The sequence below is a fragment of the Callithrix jacchus genome, chromosome 2, assembly GCF_049354715.1.
Source record: "Callithrix jacchus isolate 240 chromosome 2, calJac240_pri, whole genome shotgun sequence".
Lineage (NCBI taxonomy): Eukaryota > Metazoa > Chordata > Mammalia > Primates > Cebidae > Callithrix > Callithrix jacchus.
This window is the reverse complement of record NC_133503.1, coordinates 9,039,182-9,066,453: the sequence shown is the minus strand read 5'-3', so window position 1 is coordinate 9,066,453 and position 27,272 is coordinate 9,039,182. Positions and strand designations below refer to the sequence as shown.

The following is a 27,272-nucleotide window of genomic DNA, read 5'->3' as shown; positions in this document are numbered from 1 at the left end:
TACCCAGCCTTATTTATTTTGAGACAAGGTCTCACTCTGTCGCCCAGACTGGAGTGCAGTGGTGCCATCTCGGCTCACTGCAACCTCTGCCTCTTGGGTTCAAGTTATTCTCCTACCTCTGCCTCCCAAGTAACTGGGATTACAGGTATGCGCCACCACTGCCTGGCCAATTTTTGTATTTTTTTTTTTTTCCTTTTTTGGATAGAGATGGGTTTAACCATGTTGGCCAGGCTGGTCTTGAACTCCTGACCTCAGGTGATCCATCTGCTTCAGTCTCCCAAAGTGCTGGAATTACAGACATTAGCCACTGCACCCAGCCAATATATGTAAGGTTCTTTAACCAATTGTAGTGACCCAAATTTTTATTCCTGAAGGGTCTGAATCCTCAGTGGATCTGCCTTCTTTGTTAGCTGTAATTTTCTCTCTCTCTCTCTCTCTCTCTCTCTTTTTTTTTTTTTTGAGGCAGAGCCTTGCTGTATTGCCCAGGCTGGAGTGTAGTGGCGCCACCTCAGCTCATTGCAATCTCTGCCTTCTGGTTTTAGGTGATTTTTGTGCCTCAGCCTCAGGAGTAGTTGGGACTACAGGTGCGTGCCACCACTCCTGGCGTGAGGAGCGCCTCTCTGGCACTGTAGTCGTGGGGCAGTAGCTTGCCCTGCATCCCCACCTCTTTTTCAGTTCCAAGAAGAGTTGCTAAGTTTTCGGCCTGTTCAGCTTTGGCTTGTGGCTAGGATGGAGTGACAGCTGAACTCCCAGGGGGAGTGGGAAACCAGAATTCTCTCCTGCTGAACCTGGCAAGTCATTCTGGAAGCCCCTCTTGTCAAAGCCTGCTGGGTGACCCAGGAAGGGTTGTTTTTGAAGAGCATATGAATCTTTTTTTTCTTTCTTAAAGCTTTCTGTTGAAATTTCACATAAAGTATGCAAAATGTAAGTACATAGCTCAACAACTAAAAATTACAGGCCAGGTGTGGTGGCTCACACCTGTAATCCCAGCACTTTGGGAGGCCGAGGCTGGTGGATCATCTGAGGTCAGGAGTTCAAGACTAGCCTGGCCAACATGGTGAAACCCCATCTCTACCAAAAATACAAGTTAGCTGGGCACGATGGTGGGCACTTGTAATCTAGCTACTTGGGAGGCTGAGGCTAGAGAATTGCTTGAACTTGGGAGGCGAAGGTTGCAGTGAGCCGAGTTCATGTCATTACACTCTAGCCTGGGAGACAGAGCGAGACTCTGTTTCAAAAAAAAAAATTACAGACCCTTCCTAACAAAATACCCACATAAAGATATAGACCATTAACAAGACTCTGGGAAGGGCCCTCCTGCCACTCCCTCATGACCCCCTCTCAAAGTCAACTTTTTAATGGCATTGATTGCTTTGCCTATTTTGACCTTCATGTGAGTGGAATTACACAACACGTACTTTTTTGTATCTGTCCACAAAGGTCTGCTTCTAGTCTTCTAACTGTGGGCAAAGCTTGATGCAGAAACGTGTGCTTTGTACCCTTGTATAAGTAAAAGGGATTTATTAGGAGAAAAAAAATGGATCTCATTATTGAAACTGTTAAGCATTATGCTATCTCTACTCTGGAATATCAGGTTATTAAAACTGATGTTTATAAGTTTTTCGGTGGTTTGTAAAAGTATTTTTAATATTAAGTGAAAAGGGAGTGTTGACTAAATTTCCTTCAATTCTATAGATAAGAATTTGCTGGAGAAAAATGAACAGCAGATAATTGCAGAATATTAACAGATGGTTAAAACTTTGGCTTGGCTGGGATTCTAGGTGATTTTTACCTTCTGCTACCTAGCAGACTTTTGCATTTTCAAAAACTTAAAGTCTTTATTTAACATTAATATGCATTGCTGTATTTCTGGGAGGGCAGAGAGAATTTTCCTGTACTATCCAGCTGAAAGCTCTGACATGCAATCATGTCCTTGCGTTTGCGTTCACAGGCATTTCCCTGGAAATGGCCGCGGTGACGGTAAAGGAAGAATCAGAAGATCCCGATTATTATCAGTACAACATTCAAGGTAATTTGAGTTAATGCAATTTTTCTTTCTAAAAATTGTTCGTGGTTAAAATTAAAATTTGCTTCTCAATTGTTTTAATTTCTTAAATAGCATTTTACTGATCAGTTCTTGATTGACATACATATTTGTAATTCAATCACTGGGATAAAACATTTTTTAAATGGGGCCATAAGACTGGGTGCGGTGGCTCACACCTGTAATCCCAGGACTTTGCGGGGCTGATGTGGGCGAATCACCTGAGGTCAGGAGTATGAGACCAGACTGACCAACATGGAGAAACTCCATCTCTACAAAAATACAAAATTAGCCGGGCGTGGTGGCAAATGCCTGTAATCCCAGCTACTTGGGAGGGTGAGGCAGGAGAATTGCTTGAACCCAGGAGTCTGAGGTTGCGGTGAATCGAGATCTCGCCATTGCACTCCAGCCTGGGCAACAAGAGCGAAACTCCATCTCAAAAAAAGAAAAAAAATGGGGCTATCAGATCAACTCAAGACAATCCACAGGGGATATGAAAATAGCCACACATGTTCTTAAAAGGAATAGCAAAAGTTGTGGCACAGCTTAGTGTTCGATTCCAGGTTCTAGTGTTGCAAAATAAACCTATTAGGCAAATGCAGATATAGTCTGCTTAATTTTTTAAAATCACTGCGTGATTATAATACATTAAACCCTTAAAGTATAAGATCTGGTTAGCTTTGCCATGTACATGACTAATACACCATCTTCATTGCAACCAAGATAATGAAATATCTGCATCCCCACAAGCGTTGTGTGTCCCGCTGTCCTCCATGGCCCTGTCCAGTGTTCAGGCGACATGGATCTGTTTTCTGTTTTAGGGCAGTTTGCATTTTCTGTGAAGTCTTACAAGTGAAATCGTAAAATGCAGGTGATTTTTACGGGGCGGGGAGCAGGGTGACTTCTTTGATTTCACACGACTGTTCTGAAGTGCACCTGCAGCGTTGCATGTCTCAGTTGCAGATTTCATCTGATCGTTGATTTGTATTGTATTGTATGCCTGGGTCAAACTGTTCATTGTTTATCTGTTGATAGCCCTTTGGGTTCTTCCAGTTTGGGGCCATTACAAATACAGGTACTCTGAACATTTGTGTACAAGCTTTTGTGTGGACATAAGCCTTCATTCCTCTCTCTCTCTCTCTCTCTCTCTCTCTCTGTCTCTTTTTTTTGAGACAGAGTCTCACTCTGTTGCCCAGGCTGAAGTGTGGTAGTATGACCTGGGCTCACTGCAATCTCCACCGTTCAGGTTTGAGTGATTATCTTGCCTCAGCCTCCCGAGTAGCTAGGATTGTAGGCGCATGCTGACATACCTGGCTAGTTTTTGTATTTTTAGTAGAGACGGGATTTCACCCTGTTGGCCAGGCTGGTCTCCAGCTCCTGACCTCAGGTGATCCACCCTTCTCGGCCTCCCAAAGTGCTGGGATTACAGGTGCTAACATGCTTTTTTAAAATGAAGTATTTAAAACCTAAAAGCATAGTATCAGTCTGCCCTGGTTTACTGAACCTTAGTATTCATCTCTTCTCTCCTCCCTCCAAGAAATAACATGCAACTATTCCACTGAAGCCCTTCTTTGGGCTCTCCCAAATTCCTACTTCTCTTTCTATTCTTCTTAAGTTAATTCTGATCTTTAAAATTGAGAATTCTCACTGCACTTATGTATGTTTTTGTTTAACTTGTGGACAAAGACTTATGGATAGGTGCAAAAAATAAATCCTCTTTTGCAACCCAGAACTCATTGTTCAGCATGAGTTTTGATACATATAAAAAGGGATATTATGATACCTGAGACAGTTTATTGATGGAAGTATTGATAGCCACGAAGGCTAGAGAACCCGATGTCTGGAGGGAAAGGTATTGGCATATCCCACACATCTGGACTATTCTTGAGTGTGATCACTTAGGAACATGACTTGAACTCATTCATGTTAAGGACGGGTGTCAAATTGAGAACCAGGCCGATCTACCAGTACAGTATAAAGGCCCCTAAAGTAAATTGGCTGAAGAAATTAGATCCCAAAGATTCTTGGTGAATTTTGAAGTCTTCATCAGTATATCCGTATTAAAAGGAGATGCCAGAAGCAAAAATAAAAGAATTATGAGCTGACAGGACAACTGGATTAAAATAAGCATCAGTTTCATTAAAAAGGGCTAACTTGGCCGGGCGCGGTGGCTCAAGCCTGTAATCCCAGCACTTTGGGAGGCCGAGGCGGGTGGATCACAAGGTCAAGAGATCGAGACCATCCTGGTCAACAAGGTGAAACCACGTCTCTACTAAAAATACAAAAATTAGCTGGGCATGGTGGCGCGTGCCTGTAATCCCAGCTACTCGGGAGGCTGAGGCAGGAGAATTGCCTGAACCCAGGAGGCGGAGGTTGCGGTGAGCCGAGATCGCGCCATTGCACTCCAGCCTGGGTAACAAGAGCGAAACTCCGTCTCAAAAAAAAAAAAAAAAAAAGTCGGGGCTAACTTGAAGAGAAATCTTTTCACTCCAGCTCTTTAGAGGATCTAAAGTGACCTTGATGGACAGTGGAAGAAAACACAACATGGAATTCCTTGAATAAAAATTTATTGACTTAGACAAAAAATAAAATTGAGAATTCTCCTTCCTGACGGTGATGATGTGCTTTACTACACAAATATTTCCCGGGACTGAGAGTGTGTGAGTGTGTCAGTCATGTCCGTGCACAGAGTTGTATGTATGCTGTTTCCTGAGCTAAGCCTGCACAGTGGTAGCACTGTATATGTTTTTGACTTTAGTCTGTCACTCAGTTTAGGTTTTCAAGAGATACCTATTTCGTCACAAGTAGATTTAATAATATCATCATGGTAGTTACACTGTGTGATTATAATTTAGTTCATTAATAATGTTATCATGGGCCGGGTGCAGTCGCTCACACCTGGAATCCCAGCACTTTGGGAGGCTGAGGCAGGCGGATCACCTGAGGTCAGGAGTTTGAGACCAGCCTGGCCAACATGGTGAAACCCCATCTCTACTAAAAATACAGAAATTAGCCGGGCGTGGTGTCAGGTGCCTGTAATCCCAGCTATTCGGGAGGCTGAGGCAGGAGAACTGCTTGACCCTGGGAGGTGAAGGCGGCAGTGAGCTGAGATCACTGCCATTGCACTCCAGCATGGGGGACAAGAGTGAGACTTCGTCTTAAAAAAATAAAAAATCATGGTAGCTACGCTGTGTGATTATAATACAGTTCATTTTTTATTCTTCTATAAAAGGACGTTTATGTTTTCTTCTAAAACCTTTTCTATTTCTCTGTGCTCCTGTAAAATAGTGGTATTGAGTTGTGAGTGTCGGGAATGTGCTGGCTTTCACAGTGAGTGGTGGGCACCTCTAGCATTTGAGAGGTGAAGGTTACGTATGCTACCTATTTTAGGGTGAATACAATTCAGATATGTGGCATTAAATCATTTGAAAGCAGAGTGATACATGAAGGTACGCTGAGTAAATACCAACTCAAAAGAATGTAGCTTAGCAATATCGAAGGCCAAAACAGGGGTAGCAGGGGTAGAGGAAGAGTGTGTCATAGTTAAGGAATCAGTCACTAAGTTGCTATAACAACCGTTAGTTTGTATGTGCCTAACAATGTGTCGTCAAAAGTAAAAGTATGTACAAATTCTGGTGAATTTATAAGTCTCTATAGATACGTACAGTCATGTGGGAGATTTTAACCAATGATATGTCTAGCTGATGAGTATTTTTATAATATTTATATGTTAAATAGAATATTTTAACTACAGTTAACATTTAACTCTAGAAAACTGTATACCCAGGAAATAAGTTTATTTACAAAGCATGAATTATTTAAAAAAATTGACTATATGCTTGTTCACAGGTTGTCTTAATAAATTCTCCAAACATACTGAAATTAAATTATTAACAGAAAACGTATGCAGTGGGAATCCTAGGAAGCGTGCTTGTAATTGACTTAATGAGAGTCTCATTAAAGATACTGAGAATGCCACATAGTTAAACTTGTGAAGAGCAGCTAAAGCAGTACTTAGAAGTCAATTAGTAGCCTTAACTAATGTTGCATTTTTAAATCCTGTAAATAGCACATCTTCCTTCACATGAATTCTGTATGTTTTATGCAGAGTCAGGAGACTAGGAAGCAGTGGATCTAGCATTTGAATTTAGGAGTCTTCATTCAAAGACCGGCTCTTCTTTGAGATTCCAAATAGAAATGGATTTCTTTATTTCTCATGCAGTTGGTGTTTTTTCTCTGATGTGCCCTTTGGCTGTAATGTGTAGTTTGGTGTATCTTTGTGAAATTTCTTATGCGTTAGTGAATGAAGCCTTTCAAACGACTTAGGATGTTTTCCCAATTCTCTCCAGAGTTAGTTAACTGATCAGTGGTCATATTAATGCCAAAATGTGTTATATGTTAAATAGCCATTGAAAACACAATGTTTTGTTTTCTATTTAAAAACGATTATTACTTTAATCATTAAAAAGTTTGATGATAACATGAAAATATGTTGTCAAATGTAGCAGTTTGTGAAGTGGAATTTAAGTCAGAGTACTTTCTGTGTTTTGGAAAGAACCCTATTAGAAAAGTGCCATGGTGCTGGGAGAAAGGGAGAATGAATGAACAGCTTTGAGTTTGTCACATTTGCATTTCAGTGGAGATTCAAGGATATAGCTTCATTATTTTAGAGATTTTAAGAAAGGTATATAACATTTGGGTCTGCGTTTTTCTTCAGTATGACAAAAGAGTAAGCTAATATTTGCCAAAGAAGAAGCAGATACACCTGTAAGATAAACCTGCATTTGTAATCTGTTTGAAGTAAAAATTAGTTTGCTGTTACGAACATTGTACTGTTTTAAAAAACCCACATCTTCCATTTTAGACATACCATTGCCATTCAATCCATATGTCCAGTCATCTTCAAAATTTCTTTTGACGTTTATATATGAATTTACCTGATTATATTTTTCCATTAAGACCATAAATTGACATCTCATTTTGTCAGTCTTTTTTTTAAATTTTTTTCTTTTTTATTTATAAAAAGGCCATCCCATGTATCTCACCCAAATTTGTTCACTAAAGTCACCCCACATTTTTTTGGGGGGATTACTTTTGAAGTACTATCTTTGTATCCCAAAGCAGGCCCTTCTGAAACCGATGATGTTGATGAAAAACACCCCCTATCGAAGCCTTTGCAAGGTAGAATCTTTTCACTTCCGTTTTCCCACATACTGTTCGTATTGAATGTTGCCTTATTTTGCACAGACTGTGTTTTAATATTTATTAAGTATAGCATTGCTTTTCTAAATGGAAAAGGAAAAAAAATGTATTGCCCTTTTTTTAACATATAAATGAACTTCACAAACAACAATTTTTCAAAATAAATTTTCCCTTTTGTGAATCTAGTAATGAATCTCGAAATGGGTACATGACACACTTTCCTATTGAAGGTAAAGTACACATTTATACCTTATCTTAGAACGGCCAGAGGTCAGGTTACTGTTATACAATAGTATAGTAATGCGAATATTGATAAGGTCATGTTGATACTCAGTCTTTAGAAGGATTCTGAAATAGCGCTTGTTAATCTGTAAGATTTGAATTGATTACCTCGTTTGGAATTTTTTATGGTGCTCCCAATCTTGATACTCATAGGCTATTAGTTGTGGCTGTTTTTCTATCTATTCTGGCTTTGAGCACGTAAGATGTATTTTCTTTAGGTTTAGCATATAATGTAAATGTGATTGTTTATTTCAGATTTTAAAAGCCATGCGGAATTATTGCTTACGTGAACAACCATCTTAACTGTTATTCCTTACTGAAATTCTGCTTTTTAACTACTGGCCTTGTCATTTCGCTCTCATTCCTTTGACCTGACATCTCTATTCTTTGATTTTATAGTCAAAGAAGTTAGTGCTCCATAAATTCAAGGATTAAGGTTAAAAAAAGAGAAAGGAAGTGTGTAGAGAAAGCATATTTTAAAAATGATTGACTCATAGGTATAGGTTTACAGATTCCCCTAGAGTTTTGAGTTCAGGTGAGTTTCCACAATAGGAAGTGGAGATGAATCCCCAGATAATCGGGACACGATGAAGCCGGCTCCTGAGAACCGAAAGATACGACCTCAGTATGGTGCTTTGAATCCAAGGATATCAGCCACCAAAGGACAGTTTTTCAGACTAAGCCTTGCTCTTTAAAATACAAGATAAAATATATATATATCTTAGATCTTACTTTTAGTATAGTTTCTGAATTTAGTTATCAACAGATAAGACAAAATAAACGAGCATCTGCTTCCCTTTCCCCCACGCGATGTATTCTTATTGATAGGTAATATGTTTTTATTTATACTTAAAGGCAGTGTTTTTCCATTTTTTCCATGTTAGGAGCTCAGATCTCTAAGAACAGAGGATGCAAATGAGGGGGCAGCTTGGATTCTTAATCCTAAGTGGCTCTCTGATGTCTTAGTCTTTCTTTCCTATTCACGGGTAAAACTTCTGCTCTAGTGGGATGAGCCTGTTGACCTTGTGACTGCCTAACTGATCATTGCTTTATGTTCCAGTTTTTAGAAGCAGGCAGATTATATTACCTGACTTAAAATGCTTTTGAGACTAAAGGTAGTATCTTAAATTTTAACTTACGAGTTTCCTTTAAGTACAACTTTGATGAAATTATGGGGATTGAGTTTCTAAGGCTTTCACCATAGTGAAAATGGAAAGCAGGAAGCGTTTCACAGCAAACCCTGAACTTATTTATAGAGAGTTAAGTGTCTGAGCATGGCAAGCATTCACTCTGATCTGTGGGTGTGTGCGCGCGCGGGTGCGTGTGTGTGTGTGATTGACAGCTGAGCATGGTACTTGAAGCGCAGTTGTGCTTCCTCAGATTCCAGTATCCAGTAATATCATGTTGTTACAGTAACTCATATTAAATCCCCAAAACTACTTAGGTCTGCTTTGTATTTGTATTTTAGAATAATTTTTTGAGCTTCCAAATAGAAGCGTTGTGTTCTTTCCCGAGTTAGAAAGCGTTGTTTGGATGAACTCTAAAGAGTTCGACGATCTCTGCAGATGTTTATTACGTCCCGTGTTATTTGCATTGTTACCTAGATTCTCTTTGCTCTTTCCTTGCCAGTTTGTATTGGCTTATTATACGTTGTTTGTTTTCTTTTTAGGAAGCCATCATTCTTCAGAGGGCAACGAAGGCACAGAAATGGAAGTACCAGCAGAAGGTTAGGAGAAAAAGATTGCATATTTTACAGTATTGTTGGATGTTTATTCTGTAGATTCTGGTATCCTTAAAACACCTCCTTTGGAAATCAAAGGTGATTCCTTTGGTATTCCTTCCTGGCCAACAGGTTATTTTTTTTTTAAGTTCTAAGATGTAATATGCCTCTTTGACCATACTGATTATAAAGCCTATGGGAATGAAAACTCAGCGGTAAGTAAAACTCTTCATCATGCAAAATGCTCCTTTTTTTTTTGTCCTGGTTTTTTCGTGCCATATTAAAGATCTTTTAAGGAAGAATAGCTTCAGTGTTTCAGAATGAAAATGACTAGCTCCATTCGTATTTTATTTTCAAATGTACTTTTTAATGCTTCTCATCTTTTAGTCAGGTAAGAATAGGGTCTACATAAAATTTATAAAGGAGAGATTTTCTCCCTTTATTTTATACCTGTAACTACTTCATAAACGACTTTGTCAGTTTACCGGCTCCACAGCCTTGGTTTTAGGACAGAACACCTGACTGAGGTACAGATCTTTTCGTTAGAATCCTGAGTTAAACTGTTACCATGCAGGGTGGCTTCCGACTTCTAAGTGGTTTGAATGGTTCCACACAAATTTTTGTAGATTTCTCCCAAGGGGGATGACTGGTAAGGTAACTGGATCTTGTTTTAGAATGATTTCTCTCATAAATTGGTCATGTGATACCTTATTTTTCTAGAATGAAAAGAGGAGTCTGTTCTGTACCTGGTTATGTTCCATTGCATTTACATTTTCATTTTAATTTAAAAAAATCACTTGTTTGACATATTACCTTCTTTGAGAGAAAGGCACTCTTAAGGTCCCCGAATATAGACTGGTTTCTCCAAATTCAGTGACAGAATTAAGGTTTCTCCCTGGAATGCATTTCTTGCAGAAATACCGATATGCTCATTTTAAACAATTGGTTACATTTCCCTGTCAGCCCTTTTTATAGATTGTGTGGGTGAATGTTGTATGCTTTACTGTGTGGAGGTGGGTATTTTCTCTGAGACAGTTTTCAGCATTGAGTGAGCGGGGTTTAGAACAACAGAACCTAGGTATCTGCACACGTGCGGTCCAAGGGTTCATCGGGCAGCACCGATGACTCGAAGCCTTGCAGCCCCGTCGGCAGGTACTGCACCCTGAACACTTCGTTTTTAGGACCTTTTAACTGTCATATTCCAATGTTAACAAAGTCGAATCAAGTCTGGGTTCTGGCCTTTATTCCTTCACTAACAAGTAAACATAATCTTTGGCAAATCAATTAATCTCTCAACCTTTGCACAATGAAAGAGAACTAATGAAAATACTCTCTAGCTAAGCTTCTAGCACTAACATTCTGATGTACATTTGTCTTGAGTAGGAACAAATCTGAATGAACTTTGTAAATTTCTGAAATCCATTGCATACAACGCGAGAGGATACAGCCCTGTACGCACTTGTGACAGTCAGTCTGTTGATATGAAGGTCTCCACTGCAAAGCCTGGGCTGTGGTTTTGTTGAACAGTAGAAACTACTGCTCACATTTCTGAAAGGAGGGGAGAAATCCTAATCACAGCGGAAAGCATTTCTTTCTGTCTGAGCATCTTGTAGCTGTGGCAGGAAATTCATTGTGAATTTGTCATATCCTCATTCCTCCAAGGCCATGGGATTTTTTGAGTCAATTTCTGCAGGTAACATGTTATTATCTAAATTTTTTCCAGAGTTTTTCTAATTTTTGTTTTCTTTTATCCCTATTGATAATGAAAAGGGTCAACTTTTAATTTCATAAATATGAAATGAATTAAATGCCAGTGAATTTTTACAGTAGGCTGCTTTCGGAGTATCAAATCAGTACAATGTTGGAACAGATGGAAAAATGCTTAATAATGAATGTCATTTTAGAATTTTATTTTTTTCAAGATTCTACTCAACATGTCCCTTCAGAAACAAGTGAGGACCCTGAAGTTGAGGTGACTATTGAAGGTTAGTTATCTAAAAGCCTTGATTCCAAAGTTTCCTTCTGGTCATAAAAATATTTGTCACATTCACATTGCTAAATATGCATTTCATTCATTTTGAAAGGATACTTGGGGGATGAATACATGTGTTTGTGTGACCAAAGCAGCCCACTCCCCAGCAGTGCACCCCAGTGCTTGGGGAGTTTTAGACGGCAGAATGAAACTGTGAGGATTAGCATTGGCCCCCAGGTGGCCCAGGCTATCCTTGCTATCAGTGAGAATTGAAAAGAAAATAAGAAAATTATGACCAGACTTGATACACACAAAAACAGATTCTATAATCTATTGGGTTGTGACAGAAGAAGATTTATTTGGAGCTGGAATCCCTAATTTCTAATTAAGTAAAGTGGAGGGAAAAGTGTTGGTAGTTTAGTAAAGAAGTTTTAGAGCAAGTCCCCCTGCTACTTGGAAATACTGCTTAGAGGCTGATACACATTTTGTCTTTCAAAACTGTTTAGAAGCAATAGCTACAAATATATCCTACAGTACTCTCTATAGCTAAAATTGCTTCAAACCTAGTTTTTTTTTTTTCTCCAAAGATAAGCCTGAACTCAGCGGAGCCAGTTTATCCTGAATTATTTAAAAATTCAGCTGATAGAATTATTACTGATCGCTTCATACTAATAATTCTTAAGGCCGGGCGCGGTGGCTCATGCCTGTAATCCCAGGACTTTGGGAGGCCGAGGCGGGTGGATCCCGAGGTCAGGAGTTTGAGACCAGGCTGGCCAACATGGCAAAACCTCGTCTCTGCTAAAAAAGTTACAAAAATTAGCCAGGCGTGGTGGTGGGTCCCTGTAATCTCAGCTACTTGGGAAGCTGAGGCAGGAGAATTGCTTGAACCCAGGAGGCGGAGGTTGCAGTGAGCCGAGATCATGCCATTGCACTCTAGCCTGGGCGACAAGAGCAAGACTCCATCTCAAAAAATAATAATAATAATTGAGTATTGTGTTTTTCCTTTCAAATTAATGTCTCATGGCCGGGCACGGTGGCTCACACCTGTAATCCCAGCACTTTGGGAGGCCGAGGCGGGTGGATTACCTGAGGTCAGGAGTTCAAAACCAGCCTGACAAACATGGTGAAACCCCATCTCTACTAAAAATACAAAATTAGCTGAGTGTGGTAGTGCATGCCTGTAATCCCAGCTACTCTGGAGGCTGAGGCAGAAGAATCGCTTGAACCCTGGAGGCGGAGTGAGCTCAGTGAGCTGAGATCACACCATTGCACTCCAGCCTGGGCGACAAGTGCAAAACTCCATCTCAAAAAAAATTAAAAAGAAATAAAAATTAATGTCTCACAATACTTCTGTTAGTTTCTTTCCTTCAAAGTACTTCTTTCCTATGGGAAGGTGTCAAAACAGTAGAGTACACTGCACAGTGGCAAGTTTCCTCACCCTCACTCTGCTCCCAAGTCCCAGTACTGCGGGATATGTGTCAGCTTCGAGACAATTTCATGTCTATAGCTTGATTTTTGCAAAAATGCACAGATGCTTTCAGCATACATTGTAATGCAGATTTTAAAATATCACATATTCCACAGGCTTCCCCTCCCATAACCACACATCTTGGTGCTTCATTGGTTTTTTCTAGCTGCTGCGTACCCTTTCTTGGTGTGCTGTCTGTCTCTTTCTCTGAATAGCCTGTTGCCTACTGATGTCACTTGGTTATTTATAGTGTTTGACTGCTTCAAACTACCCAACCTGTCTGTGTCTTCATTGCTTCTCAAATATGTCGACCAGTAGCTTCCACCTCATACAACAAATCTTTTCATACTTCACATGCTAACATACAGATTTCTTTTTTCATTCATATAATTTTTCTAATCTAAAACATTTTGAATGGTTTACAGTCTAGCATTAAATAGTTGAAATTTAGTTTCTTTTTAGTTAGAAATCTCATTCACAGGAAAAAATGGAAGAACGTATCAATATGATAAATATTCAACTGTGTCCTTTCTATGGAGATACTGATAGGAGGTTATTCAAATTATAAAAATAAAACTTATAGGTAGGACTAATAACCATGTTGATTTGCAGATCTTAACACAGACAGAGGCCATATTAAAATGGTTTAGAATGTAAATATTTGCTTTTACAGTACAAGACCTTTAAAGAGAGGTTGGCAGACATCAAGAAATAAATGGCTAATGAACCTGAAGCAAACATCGGTCTTTTGAACTTGAACTGTTTTGGATGGAGTAATAAATCTCATTTCTTTTCAACTAAGACTTTGTGCCATAAGCCTGATTTAACGTTCACATTTGTGATTAAGTGGCAGAATTTTGCTGTGTAGACTTCGTTCTTTTCAGAAGACCAGTAAAATAGCAGGTCTGAGTAAAGTAATTCTTTTAAAAGGGAGCATTTTCTGTGTTTTTATGTGGGTATACACATACACATTTTATATATGTACATGTAAAAGATACATATATTCTATAGAAATTATATCAACCATTAAATTCCTAATTTTTTAAGGAAGATAAAAATTGTCTCAATATGAACAAGGAAGGTCAAGTGAGAAATTACATACACACTTCTGGTTAATAGTGTATATCGTGGCCGGCTGTGGTTGCTCACGCCTGTAAATCCCAGCACTTTGGGAGGCTGAGGCAGGCGGATCACCTGAGGTCAGGCGTTTGAGACCAGCTTGGCCAACATAGTGAAATCCCATCTTTACTCAAAATAGAAAAAATTATCCAGGCGTGGAAGTGGGTACTGTAATCCCAGCTGCTCAGGAGGCTGAGGCAGTAGGATCACTTGAACCTGGGAGGCGGAGGTTGCAGTGAGCCGAGATTGCACCACTGCACTTTAGCCCGGCAACTGTATGAGACTCTGTCTAAAAAAAAAAAAAAAAATAATAATAATAATGTGTTATTTCTGGAAAGATTACTTCCAGATGGTAGGAGCTCTTTAAATATCCATAGTTAGAAAATCAAATTTTGGAATATCTTCATAACAGAAAAGTATATAGCCACTGAAATCCTGATAATGTTTTCTTACTCTGAGAAAAGATCTCAAATATAAAATATTCAGTGAAAAAAAAAATCCTGCCTTGAGAACAAGGCAACTTTAAAAGCAAAAGTGTGTCTGGAGAATAATCTTAGTTTTGTTTAGGAAAATACTTGTGCTTGGTAAGAAGATGGACGGGAAGAAATGGAGATATTCCCGCTTGCCTGGAGACGGCGTAATTTCCTCATTTTACCCCTTTTCACATTTCCCAAATCATTGATAGAAGAGAAAGAAAAGAACTTTCTCATCAAATAAGCCGGTTCGATTTTCCCCGGTGTTTTCACCTGGGTATCTTCATTTGCAATTATGTGGAGTTCTGAAGAGGCTAATTTGACTCCGATGCGGACGTATTCATGGATACAGGGTCATTTCTTACCCACCGCTGGTGTGCTGTAAGCTCTGTGCTTCCATTTTGCCATTTTATGTGTACTTACAGTCAGCGGTAAACATTTAAAACAACGTGACTTAGGTTTGGGGAAATTGGCCTTGGGATAATAGGCCCGCAAGCCTCTGTTTTCCTAAACACCATGACTGCACTTCATGGTGTTTAAGGTGAAATTTCTGTCTGGTATGTTATCTCCGATGTGTGCGGAGATGGTTTCAGGTCTGGCTGTCATGGAGTGCTAAGCACGGTGTAACGAGGTTTCTTTCTTGCGCAGTTCTCTCCTAGGGCCTAGTTTCCCAAACCTGAGTCACTTACCTCTGCTCCTTCTGCTGTGGCCTCTCTGTTCATTACTTAACCTGATTTTTTTTCCTCCCTGAAACTGATTTTAAGTGGATTCATTCTGTGATGAATTTTACGTCTTCCTAAGTCAAACTCTTTGACCTCTTTTTATTTCTCCTATTTGGAAAGGTGTATGCAAATAATTTCAAATATAATTGACTCACATGAGCACACACGGCAGGCATACTGCAGCTGGTAACTGTAGGTTTTCTAGAATCTGTAACTGAGGAGGTTAGTGTTGGAAAACTTCATGTCTTTTATTTTTATAGCTGCGAATCAGACACTTAATACCCAATTATATATGTAAAAATAGGCATCTCAGAGGAATTATGTATTATGATTTGAATAATGCTTTTTTAGGGTTTCAGTATTTTAGTAGGGTTTATGATGGACAGTTGAATTACCTACCATCCCTTTTTTGTGGAATTTGTGTTTGAGATACGGGCAGATACTTGGCTGCTGCATATAACTAGGGACTGTGCTATTCATCTGTTCCTTTAATCCCTCCACAAATACTGAGCACATTGTATGTACCAGGTGCTAACAATTTTTTTTTTTTGGAGACAGAGTCTTGCTCTGTTGCCCAGGCTGGAGTGCAGTGGCACCATCTCAGCTCACTGCAACCTCCGCCTCCTGGGTTCAAGTGATTCTCCTGCCTCAGCCTCCCACATAGCTGGGACTACAGGCACACAGCACCACACCTGGATGATTTTGTATTTTTAGTAGAGACAGGGTTTCACCATGTTGACCAGGCTGGTCTCGAGCTCCTGACCTCAGGTGATCTGCCCACCTCAGCCTCCCAAAGTGCTGGGATGACAGGGGTGAGCCACTGCGCCCGGCCATGGTGCTAAGAATTTAGTAGTGAGTAATTTAGCCACAGATCCTCAGGAGTGTTTTGAAAATAGGAGTGACACTTTTGTCCTTCACTTCTAGGAAATGTGACTATATTGACAAAAGGGAAAAAAAAAGAAGAGACAAGACTTAGAGCAGTGAATAGCTGTGACAGAAAACGAGCTTGGGAGCCTCTTGGAATTACCTAGGGCCCAGGGAAGGGTGCTTTACAGCAGGTTGGCGGCGGGGGAGATAACTGCTTGATTCTGGGGAGATTTTGAAGACAAAGCCACCAAGTTTTGCTGTCTGTTGTTTAATTCTTGTGTTTTCCTTAGTGTCCCTGCAGCACTTTTAGAGCTCACATGATTGAGTAGGTTCGCACTTGCACACCTGTTTTTTTTTTTTTAATTGTTGCCAAATCATCATTTAATGAATATTCAGTTGTTGAGGTAAAGAGTTTTGGAGGAGCTATAAAATGTCCATGGGTGAATGAATCCATGTATTTGAAATGTGTAGGGTGATGAATGGTTTGAGTTCTGAAGGAGATAGAGTCCCTAGCGGTGATTGTTTTTCTAACTTTGAATAGCTGTCAGATAGTATGGTAACACAATACCAATCTTCTGATCCTCTTATTTTCAACATACTGAGATTGGTATAGTCTGTCTATTGATTCACTGGCTAGAAGGCGGTGATGAACAGCTTTAGCTCTGAAGCCTGGATTAGCTGTAGGCATATTCCTTAATATGTTGCAGAAAGGAAACTGGTGTTTTAAATACAAATGTCGAGCTGCGGACAGTGTTGCTGGCTTGAAGGTATTGGCGGAGTGCTTTTGTTTGTTTGTTTTTTAGACTTTTTTTCTTCTTTTTTTGACAATGCTTTTGTTAGTGTGGGTAGCATAACTATTGTAAATGCGTAATTAGCATTTTTTTCATATGAAAATATCTTAAAAGGGCCCCGGCTTGGTGGCTCATGCCTGTAATGGCAGCACTTTGGAAGGCCCAGGCAGACAGATCACCTGAGGTCAGGAGTTTGAGACCAGCCTGGCCAACATGGTGAGCCACCTTTCTACTAAAATACAAACATTAGCCGGGCGAGATGGCAGGTACCTGTAATCCCAGCTACTTGGGAGGCTGAGGCAGAAGAATCTCTTGAACCTGGGAGGTGGAGGTTGCAGTGAGCTGAGATCGCGCCACTGCACTCCAGCCTGAGTGACAGAGTGAGACTCTCAAAAAAAATTTTTTTTCTTAAAATGTCTATTAAAAGCTTTACATTTTGATTATAGAAACACTTGCGTTTGGGCTTGAATTTGAGGCATGCTGAAACGTGCCTTGTTACACAAACATGGTTGTTTACAGTGTGGAAGCCGCGGAACGACGGGAGCAGCAGCGCCCAGTGTGTGAGGGCAAGCTCTAGAGCTTCAGTTGGTGTTTTATACCTCAGAGAAAAAAGTAATTTTGATCCTTTGTGGAAAGGATTTTAGGTCAGGAAACCCATTTTTTCATACTTTCTCAAAACTAATTGCGACAGAGTTAAGCGGAGAAAAATGGACGATGTGGTGAAGTTTTTAGCTATTCTGATGCCTGAATGCCATTGTGACTTAAAACACCCAAAGATTCATCAGTTTATGAAACAGGATTTTAAAAAACAAGACGCGGTGTGATATTTTATCAAAAATAACTCCGTTCAGCTGGGCGCAGTGGCTCACCCCTGTAATCACAGCACTTTGGAAGGCCGAGGCAGGAGGCTTTCTTGAAGCCAGGAGTTCACTACCAGTGTGGGCAACATAGGGATACCCCATCTCTACAAAAATTAAAAATTAGCTGGATGCGGTGGTGCCCACCTGTAGTCCCAGCTACTGGGGAGGCTGAGGTGAGAAGATCACTTGGGCCTGGGAAGTCGAGGCTGCAGTGAGTGGTGCTACTGCATTTCAGCCTGGGCAACGGAGTAAGACCCGGTCTCAAAATAGGATAACTGGCCGGCTGCAGTGGCTCATGACTGTAATCCCAGCACTTTGGGAGGCCGAGGCGGGCGGATCACGAGGTCAGGAGATTGAGACCATCCTCGCCGACATGGTGAAACTCCATCTCTATTATTACAAAGTACAAAAATTAGCTGGGTGTGGTGGTATGTGCCTGTAGTCCCAGCTACTCGGGAGGCTGAGTCAGAATCACTTGAACCTGGGAGGCAGAGGTTGCAGTGAGCCGGGATTGCGCCACTGCACTCCAGCCTGGGCGACAGAGTGAGACTCAGGCTCAAAAAAATACAATAAAATAACTACATTTGGCGGGGCGCGGTGACTCACGCCTGTAATCCCAGCACTTCGGGAGGCCGAGGCAGGCGGATCACGAGGTCAAGAGATTGAGACCATCCTGGCCAACATGGTGAAACCCCGTCTCCACTAAAATACAAAAATTAGCTGGGCGTGGTGGCGTGTGCCTGTAGTCTCAGCTACCTGGGTGGCTGAGGCAGGAGAATTGCTTGAACCCGGGAGGCAGAGGTTGCGCCACTGCACTCCAGCCTGGTGCCTGGCGACAGAACAAGACTGTCTCAAAGCAAAAACAAAACACACACACACCTACATTCAGCTCTGTATTTGTTCACATGTAATAGATTGAACTTTATTATTTGTCAGTGAAGAGGAAAGTGTGATCTCACTTGTATTTTCAAAATCTTGTGATCTCTGTCATTAAAAAGCACTCTAGTGTTTTTCTGCCTTTTCTCTTTCACTTTTTTGGTTTATGGTTGTTAGATCGCCTTCATAAAATGTATTTATACGATTAAATCTTTTGTGTTCTAAAATGTTTGCGTGACTGAAAAAGTGAGGTCTTGACAGGAAAGAAGACCTGTCTTCCCCTCCCCGTGGCCTCAGCTGTGAGGAGTTTGGATTTGGACTGGGATTCATGGGATGGGGAACTACAGATCTTGTTCCGTCCAGAGCTGTTTCCCTCCCCCTGTCATTCTACTCTAGCAACTTCCATTTTATGACAGTCAGTGGAGGGTCAGTTTACATGATGATCTATCAGGATGCTTAGGAGCTGCTGACCTGTAGAGGAAACACTTTCACTGTAGAAGTTCCTGCTTACCATTTGTAAAGAAACAGTAATATGAAGCCTTTATAATGCTCTGACAGTATTCACACGTGAAATGAGTGCATTTTGTTTTAACCTTTGGAAGACAGCAGAAAAATACTCTTAGGGTTTCTAAAATCTGTTTGAGAGTTGGAAAATAGGGCTTTTTTAAAAGTACGTTTTCAAGATTTGAGGTTTAAACTTACATACTTCTCTTTTCCAGATTGTTTCTAAGTAGGTTGGACCCTTCATCTGTTTACAGGGTCTCTTGACTATTTGTAATCCTTGTAGTAATACAAACCCAGATGACAGTCAAGTTTTATTTCTCAGAGAGTCTGTCATTTTTAAGTTGTTTTCTGGCCTGGTACAGTGGCTCATGCCTATAATCTCAGCACTTTGGGAGGCCGAGACAGAAGGATCACTTGAGGCCAGGTGTTTGAGACCAGCCTGGACAACATAGTGAGATTCTGTCTCTCCAAAAAATAAAAAAAATTTAAAAAAAAAAGTAGCCAGGTGTAGTGGTGCCTGCCTGTAGTCCCAGCTATTTGGGAGGCTAAGGCAGGAGGATCAGTTGAGGCCAGCAGCTCGAGGCTACAGTGAGCTATGATCATGCCACTGTCCTCCAGCCTGGGCAATAGAATGAGACCCTTCCGATGGTTGGGTGGGTGGGTGGGTGGGTGGATAGTTTTCTATCAGGAATCTTTTTCCTGGATTTGAACATGTTTTTCTAAAGCAGCATTTAACGCATCAGCATTTTATAGTCATTAGTTGTTACTGTGATTACGGTTTTCTGAAACAGTATCCTTTATAAAGGCAGTTTCGTCTTTCTAAGCACGTAAATAGGTCCTCAAGTGAATCTGTGTGATGTTGGTGACCTTGGTACCATTTCCCCCAGTTGATCGGAACAGTCAGTCAATAATTTCAGGTCACTGTTGGCCTTAGAGGAAGAGCCCAAAGGCAGCAGGCAGGGGCGCTGGTGTCCAGTCGCCTTCTAGAAGCATTTTCACCTTCCCTTAAGGTTTCCCTTGAGAAACACAAGTTATCTGTGGGCATGACCCAGTGCTGCCCCGGGCAACATTGTATACTGGGCCAAATTTGCATGTCTTACCTTTATGAGAAGCACCCTGGTAGGCCAGTAGAGTCGCACGCACGCGCAGTCTGATCTCAGCTGCACTGTCCAGAGAGGCAACACAGTCCAATCAGATAACATTCCTGAGCCAGTTTCTTTAGCTGTAAAATCAGCATAACGATGTGCCCATCTAAAGACAGCGGACTGTACTTGGGTGCGCTTTCTTCCCTGTGATACTGTCCTTAACACAGTAAGTAGTGTCTTCACAACACCACATTTGTTTCTAAACAAGGGTTTCTTAAAATGACATTTTCCGTGTTTAATGGGTGGTGTCGGAGCAGTATTAGTAGCATGTGACCTGACACTCAGGGACTGGAAGATGACAGTGACAGCCGATTTGACCCAGAGGTCTCTAATGGTAACATCAGGTGTATCGAAGCATCACAGCAGAATGAGTTACTGGTGTGTCCACAAGGAAATGAGCACGGAACTCTCAGGGCAGCTGTCTTGAGTAGAGTGTGTGCTACGCTTGAATAGCGGGCTGCTCCTTTATACACAGGCCCTCTGGTGACTGAATCAACAGTATCTGTTTCATAATAATGCAGCCCTATTTCTTTAAGCCCATTCATTTTGGACTTGTTAAAAGTATTTGAACAGGCCAGGTGCGGTGGCTCACACCTGTAATCCCAGCATTCTGGGAGGCCAAGGTGGGTGGATCACTTGAGGCCAGGAGTTTGAGACCAGCCTGGCCAACATGACGAAACTCCGTCTCTACCAAAAAATACAAAAATTAGCTGGGCATGGTCGTGGGCGCCAGTAATCCCAGCTACTTGGGAGGCCGAAGCATGAGAATTGCTTGAACCCAGGAGGTGGAGGTTGCCGTGAGCCAAGATCGCACTACTGCACTCCAGCCTGGGCAACAGAACAATTCTCCGTCTCAAAAAGAAAAAAAATATTTGAACATACAGTTACGCAATTTCCCTTGCTTATGTATGCTTACATTTTGTATAAGCTTAAATATCTTTTCCATCTAAGCTTTTATTAATCCCCCTTTTCTTACTTATTTGTATAACTTTAGGTGACTATTTTCATTAAAAGATTTTTCTTCAAAGTCTTAAAATAGAATCTAGTTCTTGACAGCTATTTGGAAGTTATTTGAGAAGGGGAAGTTTATAATGACACTTCAAATGAAGCAAACTAAAAAATAATGAAGAAAGACAGGAAAAAGCAGTATTAATCGAACACATCCCAAACAAAGTTTCAGATGTAACTAGGAAGAAGTCTGCTGAGGCTCACAGTGCAGAAGTAATTATTCACACTCTAGACAGCGCTAACGCTCCACTCACCTTTTGAATGTAGGGAATTGACCAGGAGGTGTCTGTAACTCTTAAGATGGTTCCTTCAGTAATGACCATTTTCTTTTTCAAGATGATGATTATTCTCCACCTTCTAAGAGACCAAAGACCAACGAGCTACCGCAGCCACCAGTCCCGGAACCCGCCAATGCAGGGAAGCGGAAAGTCAGGGAGTTCAACTTCGGTGAGTTCCCAGTGAAACACGTGACCTTTTCCTTCATCTTCTGGGCTCTCGGTGTGACCCATGAAAGTTGCAACATGCTCTGCAGGGAAGTGCGTTAGCCTGCGTTACTGCATTATAACCTCGTCTTTGGAAAGCCAGGAGCATTTTGAAAGTCACATAACAGGCATTGTTTAAGCATAGTCTGGATTTACCAAAGCGTAGGACATTGTCCCGTCTGATATTCATTATCTGGCTCAAGATTAGCACTGAAGACTTAGTCATTTAGTTATTTCTCTTAGCTTTAAAACCTGTATTGAGAACTATTTCACCCTTTGCTCGGTGTCACTCAGGCTGCTCATCCGTGAGCTCCCAATGGATGACGTGTCCTCGGAAGGGACTGGATGAGATTAGTGGTGAATTATGTTATGATTCATCTTTGGAATAAATAGAACATTAAGCTTGTATACATTTTGGAAATCGCACTTTAATGTTCTACTGGCGTAGTCACAGCGACTGGATATGAACTGAATTTTTGTACATTACTTTTATATGTTTATGTTATTTTTTATTATTACAATTTTTTGAGGCTGTTTCATTCTCCCCCCCAGGCTGGAGTACAATGGCACAATCTCGGCTCACTGCAACCTCTGCCCCCTTGGTTCAAGTGACTCTTCTGCCTCAGCCTCCCGAGAAGCTGGGATGACAGGCTCCCATCACCAGGCCCGGCTAATTTTTGTGTTTTTAGAAGAGACGGGGTTTCACCATGTTGGCCAGGCTGGTCTCGAACTCCTGACCTCAGATGCTGCACCCGCTTTGGCCTCCCAAAGTGCTGGGATTACAGGCGTGAGTCACTGCACCCAGCCTGTTTTTAGCATTCCAAGTTGCAACTCTGTACCTGTAAAGTCTTATTTCTACACAACTAAGACATGTTTTAGGAAGTTTGCTAAAAGACCCCTCTTTATCCTGGCTTTCCTTTTGCCGTGTTTAATTTGATTGATCTTTTCTGCCCTCCTGCTTTTCAGAAATCAAAAAGCTAAAGAGAGGTGCTAAATGTTACAACTTCTCTGATAGTCTCCCATGAAACTATCAAAAGTAATGGCAAAAGTCACGGTTACTTTTTACCAATCTAGTAATTCCAAGAACTACCAAAAAAGGGGAAAGTTCTTTGGGAAGCAGTAAAATGCGATGGACAGTCGGGGTGTGAAAATGTAGGCAGTCGGGCATTGCATGTTTGGTCAGCTGAGGACCCTAGGCCACGCCCCCAGCAGTAGGGGTTTCTTACTGAGAATTCGCGTTTGCTCCGTTTTCAGAGAAATGGAATGCTCGCATCACTGACCTGCGTAAACAAGTCGAAGAATTGTTTGAAAGGAAATACGGTATGTCTAAACAGGAGAATTCCTGTGATGCCTTGCTGGTGAGCAGTTACACAGTGGTGTTACTGTTCATCACGGGGGTGATGTGGACAAGCCCAGTGTTGCCGGTGAACCTTGCCATACTTACGTACAAGCCTCTCCTTGTAAGGTTCTTAGCAGAGTCTGTCTAAATATTAGAAACAGTCTTTGTTTCTAGATGACTGTAAAGCTAAGAAAAAGTTGTATTTCTGTAATTAATCAGCTAACATTTCTCTTAAACTTTCAGCATGGATATTTGGGAATTTATTTACGTATTTATTGCAAAGCTCTGGATTTGGGGGATTTAATTGAAGATTATTATTATTATTATTATTTTTAAAAATGGGACAGCATTTCGCTCTTGTTGCCCGGGCTGGAGTGCAATGGTGCGATCTCGGCTCACCACAACCTCCACCTCCCTGGTTCAAGCGATTCTCCTGCCTCAGCCTCCCGAGTAGCTGGGACTACAGGTGTGCGCCCCCATGCCCGGCTAATTTTTTGTATTTTTAGTAGAGACGAGGTTTCACCGTGTTAACCAGCATGGTCTCAATCTCCTGACCTCGTGATCCGCCCACCTTGGCCTCCCAAAGTGCTGGATTACAGGCATGAGCCACCGTATCGGGCCAAAGATTATTTATTTAACTGATAGTTTCTCTTAATCTACTTCCTTACATCCAGTATTCACTGAGATGCCCCTACTGTCTCTACTTTTATCTTTTTTTTTTTTTTTTTTGAAATGGAGTCTGCAGTGCAGTGATCTAATCTCAACTCACTGCAACCTCCACCTCTTGGGTTCAAGTGATTCTCCCGCCTCATTCTCCCAGGTAGCTGGGACTACCGGCACCTGCCACCATACCCAGCTAATGTTTCTATTTTTAGTAGAGACGGGATTTCACCATGATGGTGAGGCTAGTCTCAAATTCCTCATCTCAAGTGATCCTCCTGCCTCAGCCTCCCAAAGTGCTGGGATTACAGACAGGAGCCACCGTGCCCGGCCTCTGCTTTTATCTTGATGCATAACTGAGCTGACGCCAGATCTCGGTTCCTTCTTTGCCCTTTGACTCTTCTGTCCTATAGCCACCTCTGTATAATGACGAAGACATTAGCAATTTGTTATCATCATCTGTTGGTATATGTCAAATGCTTACCAAAAAGTAGTAACAACCAGTGAAAACGTCACGTTTTGCAATTTTCATTTTTCTTTGGATGACTTATTCATCTTACCATCAACCAGCGAGCTGTCAAATTGTATGCTACAGTTTTAACTGAAGTGCTTTCGGTGGAAATGTAAACACAAATGATACTGAGGGCATTTGTGTTCATAAACTTGAAACCAACTTGTTTTTATTCATCGCGAGTAATATAACCTTCCCCTCAATGAAAATCTAGAATTAGAGTAAATTTGCTAATGAATTCAGTAACTTTTCCATCGTGTTTTTAGTGATTTGCTTTAGGTTTCTTAGTGTTTCTTCCACTGTTTAGAAGCTTACGCCTTTTTTGCCTGTGGTTTTTTTGTTTGTTCTGAGACGGAATTGCGCTCTTGTTGCTGATTCTGGAGTGGTGTGACCTTGGCTCATTGCAACCTCTGCCTTGCAGGTTCCAGTGATTCTCCTACCTGGGCCTCCCGAGTAGCTGGGATTACAGGCTCCCGACACCTCGCCTGGCTAACTTGTATTGTTAGTGGAGAAAGGGTTTCACCATGTTGGCCAGGCTGGTCTCAAACTCCTGGTCTCAGGTGATCCACCCGCCTCGGCCTCCCAGAGTGCTGGAATGACAGGCATGAGCCACTGCACCCAGCCCCGTGTTTTTTTTAATTGGTTCATTTTGAAGCTAAAACCTCATAACATGTGCTACCTGGAAGCACTGTCACCTAGTGGTAAGGTCACAGGCTCTGGGGACACAGCCTGGCTGCACCTCTTCTCCTGTCTGAGTCCTGGTATCCTCTTTTGTGGTCGTGAGAAAGGAAGCTCTATCCTGAAGATTGATAAGATAGTAAAGTGCTTCACATACCACCTGGCATACATATAATAAAGGCTTCCTGTTCATAGTTTTATTATATTCTTTATTTGGTGCTATTCCGCGTTAAAATAATTTCTTATTACAGTTTTATAAGTTTACTATGATATTTTTGCAAATGTCAGTGTTTTTCATGAAGTGAAACAGGTTATGTTGTGGGCTTTTGTTGTGATGCTGGTTTATTAGATTATTTTGTATACAAGACAATACGTAATGTTCACCAGCTGTTGTGAAATTATAAAAACATCTTCACATTGTATAACTTCAAAGGAATATGAATGGTAATTGCCTTAGGGAGATTTTCATTGTGACACATAAATACGATATTCAAGTTTAGCGTACGATAGTGGACGTTAACTCGACCTTAACGCTGACATATAACATGGTGCACTTAAAGTTTTAGTACAAATATTAACGTTTAGGAACTCAGACTATTGCACATAATAATGGCCAAAAAAAAAATGGAGCTGTTCTGATGGGAGACCACTCGTTATGATTTAATTAATCAATTAATTTTGAGTTGGAGTTTCGTTCTCGTTGCCCAGCCTGGAGTGCAATGGTGCGATCTCAGCTCACTGAAACCTCCACCTCCTGAATTCAAGCGATTCTCCTGCCTCAGCCTCCCGAGTAGCTGGGATTACAGGCACCCACCACCACACCCAGCTAAATGTTGTATTTTTAGTATAGACAGAGTTTCACCATGTTGGCCAGGCTGGTCTGGAACTCCTGACCTCAGGTGATCCCCCTGCCTCGGCCTCCGAAAGTGCAGGGATTACAGGCATGAGCCACTGTAACCAGCTTGCCTCTGTTATTTAAAAGAAATTATTTTTATAAGCCCAAAAAGGTTACAGTAATGTTTACGTTTTTAAAATACTGCTTATTCCATTTAGTAGTATATGTATTAAATGATACTACCTGGTGTGTTTTCCTGGCTTTGTAATATGGTTCAGATTTCTGTAGAAAGTTGGCCAGGCAAAGTAGCTCATGCCTGTAGTCCCAGAACTTTGGGAGGCCGAGGCAGGGGGATCACTTGAGGTCAGGAGTTTGAGACCAGCCTGGCCAACATGGTGAAACCCCATCTTTACTAAAAATACAAAAAATTAGCTGGGTGTGGTGACACACGCCTGTAGTCCCAGCTGCTCAGGAGGCTGAGGCAGGAGGATTGCTTCAACCTGGGAGGCAGAGGTTGCGGTGAGCCAGGATTTCGACACTGCACTCCACCCTGGGCTACAGAGCAAGACTCCACCCCACCCCCCAACCAAAAAAAATTTCTGTAGAAAGTCTGGTTGTATCCACATTCTCTTAAAGTAATGGGATATTTCACTGCAGGCGTTGATAATCAGAATATGAGCATTTTTGATGTTCTTTTTATTTCCCTCATGCTATTTTTCTTCTGATCGAATTACAGGAACAAGATCAAATTATAAAAGTTTAAGAGCAGTAGCGATTCAGTGATTTATTATACTTTTCTACAAATGTTGCCTAAATGATCTCTCTTTCTCTTTTTGTCCCTGAAGCTCAAGCCATCAAAGCCAAAGGCCCGGTGACGATCCCGTACCCCCTTTTCCAGTCCCACGTCGAAGACCTTTACGTAGAAGGCCTTCCTGAAGGAATCCCGTTTAGAAGGCCGTCGACCTACGGGATCCCTCGCCTGGAGAGGATATTACTTGCAAAGGAAAGGATTCGCTTTGTGATTAAGAAGTAAGACTTGGATTCCTGTCGGACTCCTGTCTCTGTTCTGAGCAGCAGGTCTTTTTCCTTGTTGACACGTATTCCTTAAGCACTAGGGTTATGTGTAATGGAGTTTGAGTGACTTGATGCATTGCTATTTCCCACTTTTTAATGTATCTGGGTCCCACACTGCATCCCTCCAGCCAGTGTTGGCATTTGAAGCATGAACACGCCCGCACTGGATTGGCATGCAATGGACATTTTCTTTCACAATTTTCTGCTACTTTTGCTAAAGAACATAGTATCCAGGCCTTGTTTTTAGGCCTGAGATTTTTTTTTTTTTTTGACACGGAGTCCTGGTCTTCTGCCCAGGCTGGAGTGCGGGGGTGTGATCTCAGCTCACCACAAACACCACCTCCCAGGTTCAAGCGATTTTCCTGCCTCAGCCTCCTAAGTACCTGGGATTATAGGCGTGGGCCACCATGCCTGGATAATTTTTTTTTTTGAGATGGATTCTCACTCTGTCTCCCAGGTGCGATCTGCAACCTCCGCCTCCCGGGTTCAAACAGTTCTTCTCCTCAGCCTCCTGATTAGCTGGGACTACAGGTGTGAGTCAACACGCCCAGCTAAGTTTTTAGCAGAGATGGGGCTTCCCTGTGTTAGCCAGGATGGTCTCGATCTCCTGACCTCATGATCTGCCTGACTCAGTCTCCCA

General features: G+C 41.5%; 1 protein-coding gene and 1 non-coding gene across 22 annotated transcripts in view; both read left to right on the top strand.

Annotated features, from left to right (window-relative positions):
* Positions 1 to 27,272, top strand: part of GTF2I (general transcription factor IIi) — a 108,720-nt gene that overhangs the window by 46,480 nt on the left and 34,968 nt on the right. For 4 of the 21 annotated variants that reach the window (XM_054247349.2, XM_078354443.1, XM_035279677.3 and 1 more), the window contains 7 exons: positions 1,952 to 2,029; positions 7,166 to 7,225; positions 9,198 to 9,254; positions 11,171 to 11,233; positions 21,390 to 21,500; positions 22,790 to 22,855; positions 26,404 to 26,587. In XM_054247349.2, coding sequence (XP_054103324.1) covers positions 1,952 to 2,029; positions 7,166 to 7,225; positions 9,198 to 9,254; positions 11,171 to 11,233; positions 21,390 to 21,500; positions 22,790 to 22,855; positions 26,404 to 26,587 — 619 coding nt within the window. The remainder of the gene's footprint in view (positions 1 to 1,951; positions 2,030 to 7,165; positions 7,226 to 9,197; positions 9,255 to 11,170; positions 11,234 to 21,389; positions 21,501 to 22,789; positions 22,856 to 26,403; positions 26,588 to 27,272) is intronic. The other 17 variants (XM_054247352.2, XM_054247356.2, XM_054247355.2 and 14 more) reach the window with 5 other exon arrangements.
* Positions 3,693 to 3,820, top strand: LOC118151955 (small nucleolar RNA SNORA40). Its single transcript, XR_004740347.1, has one exon. It is a non-coding gene; the product is annotated as a small nucleolar RNA SNORA40 (small nucleolar RNA).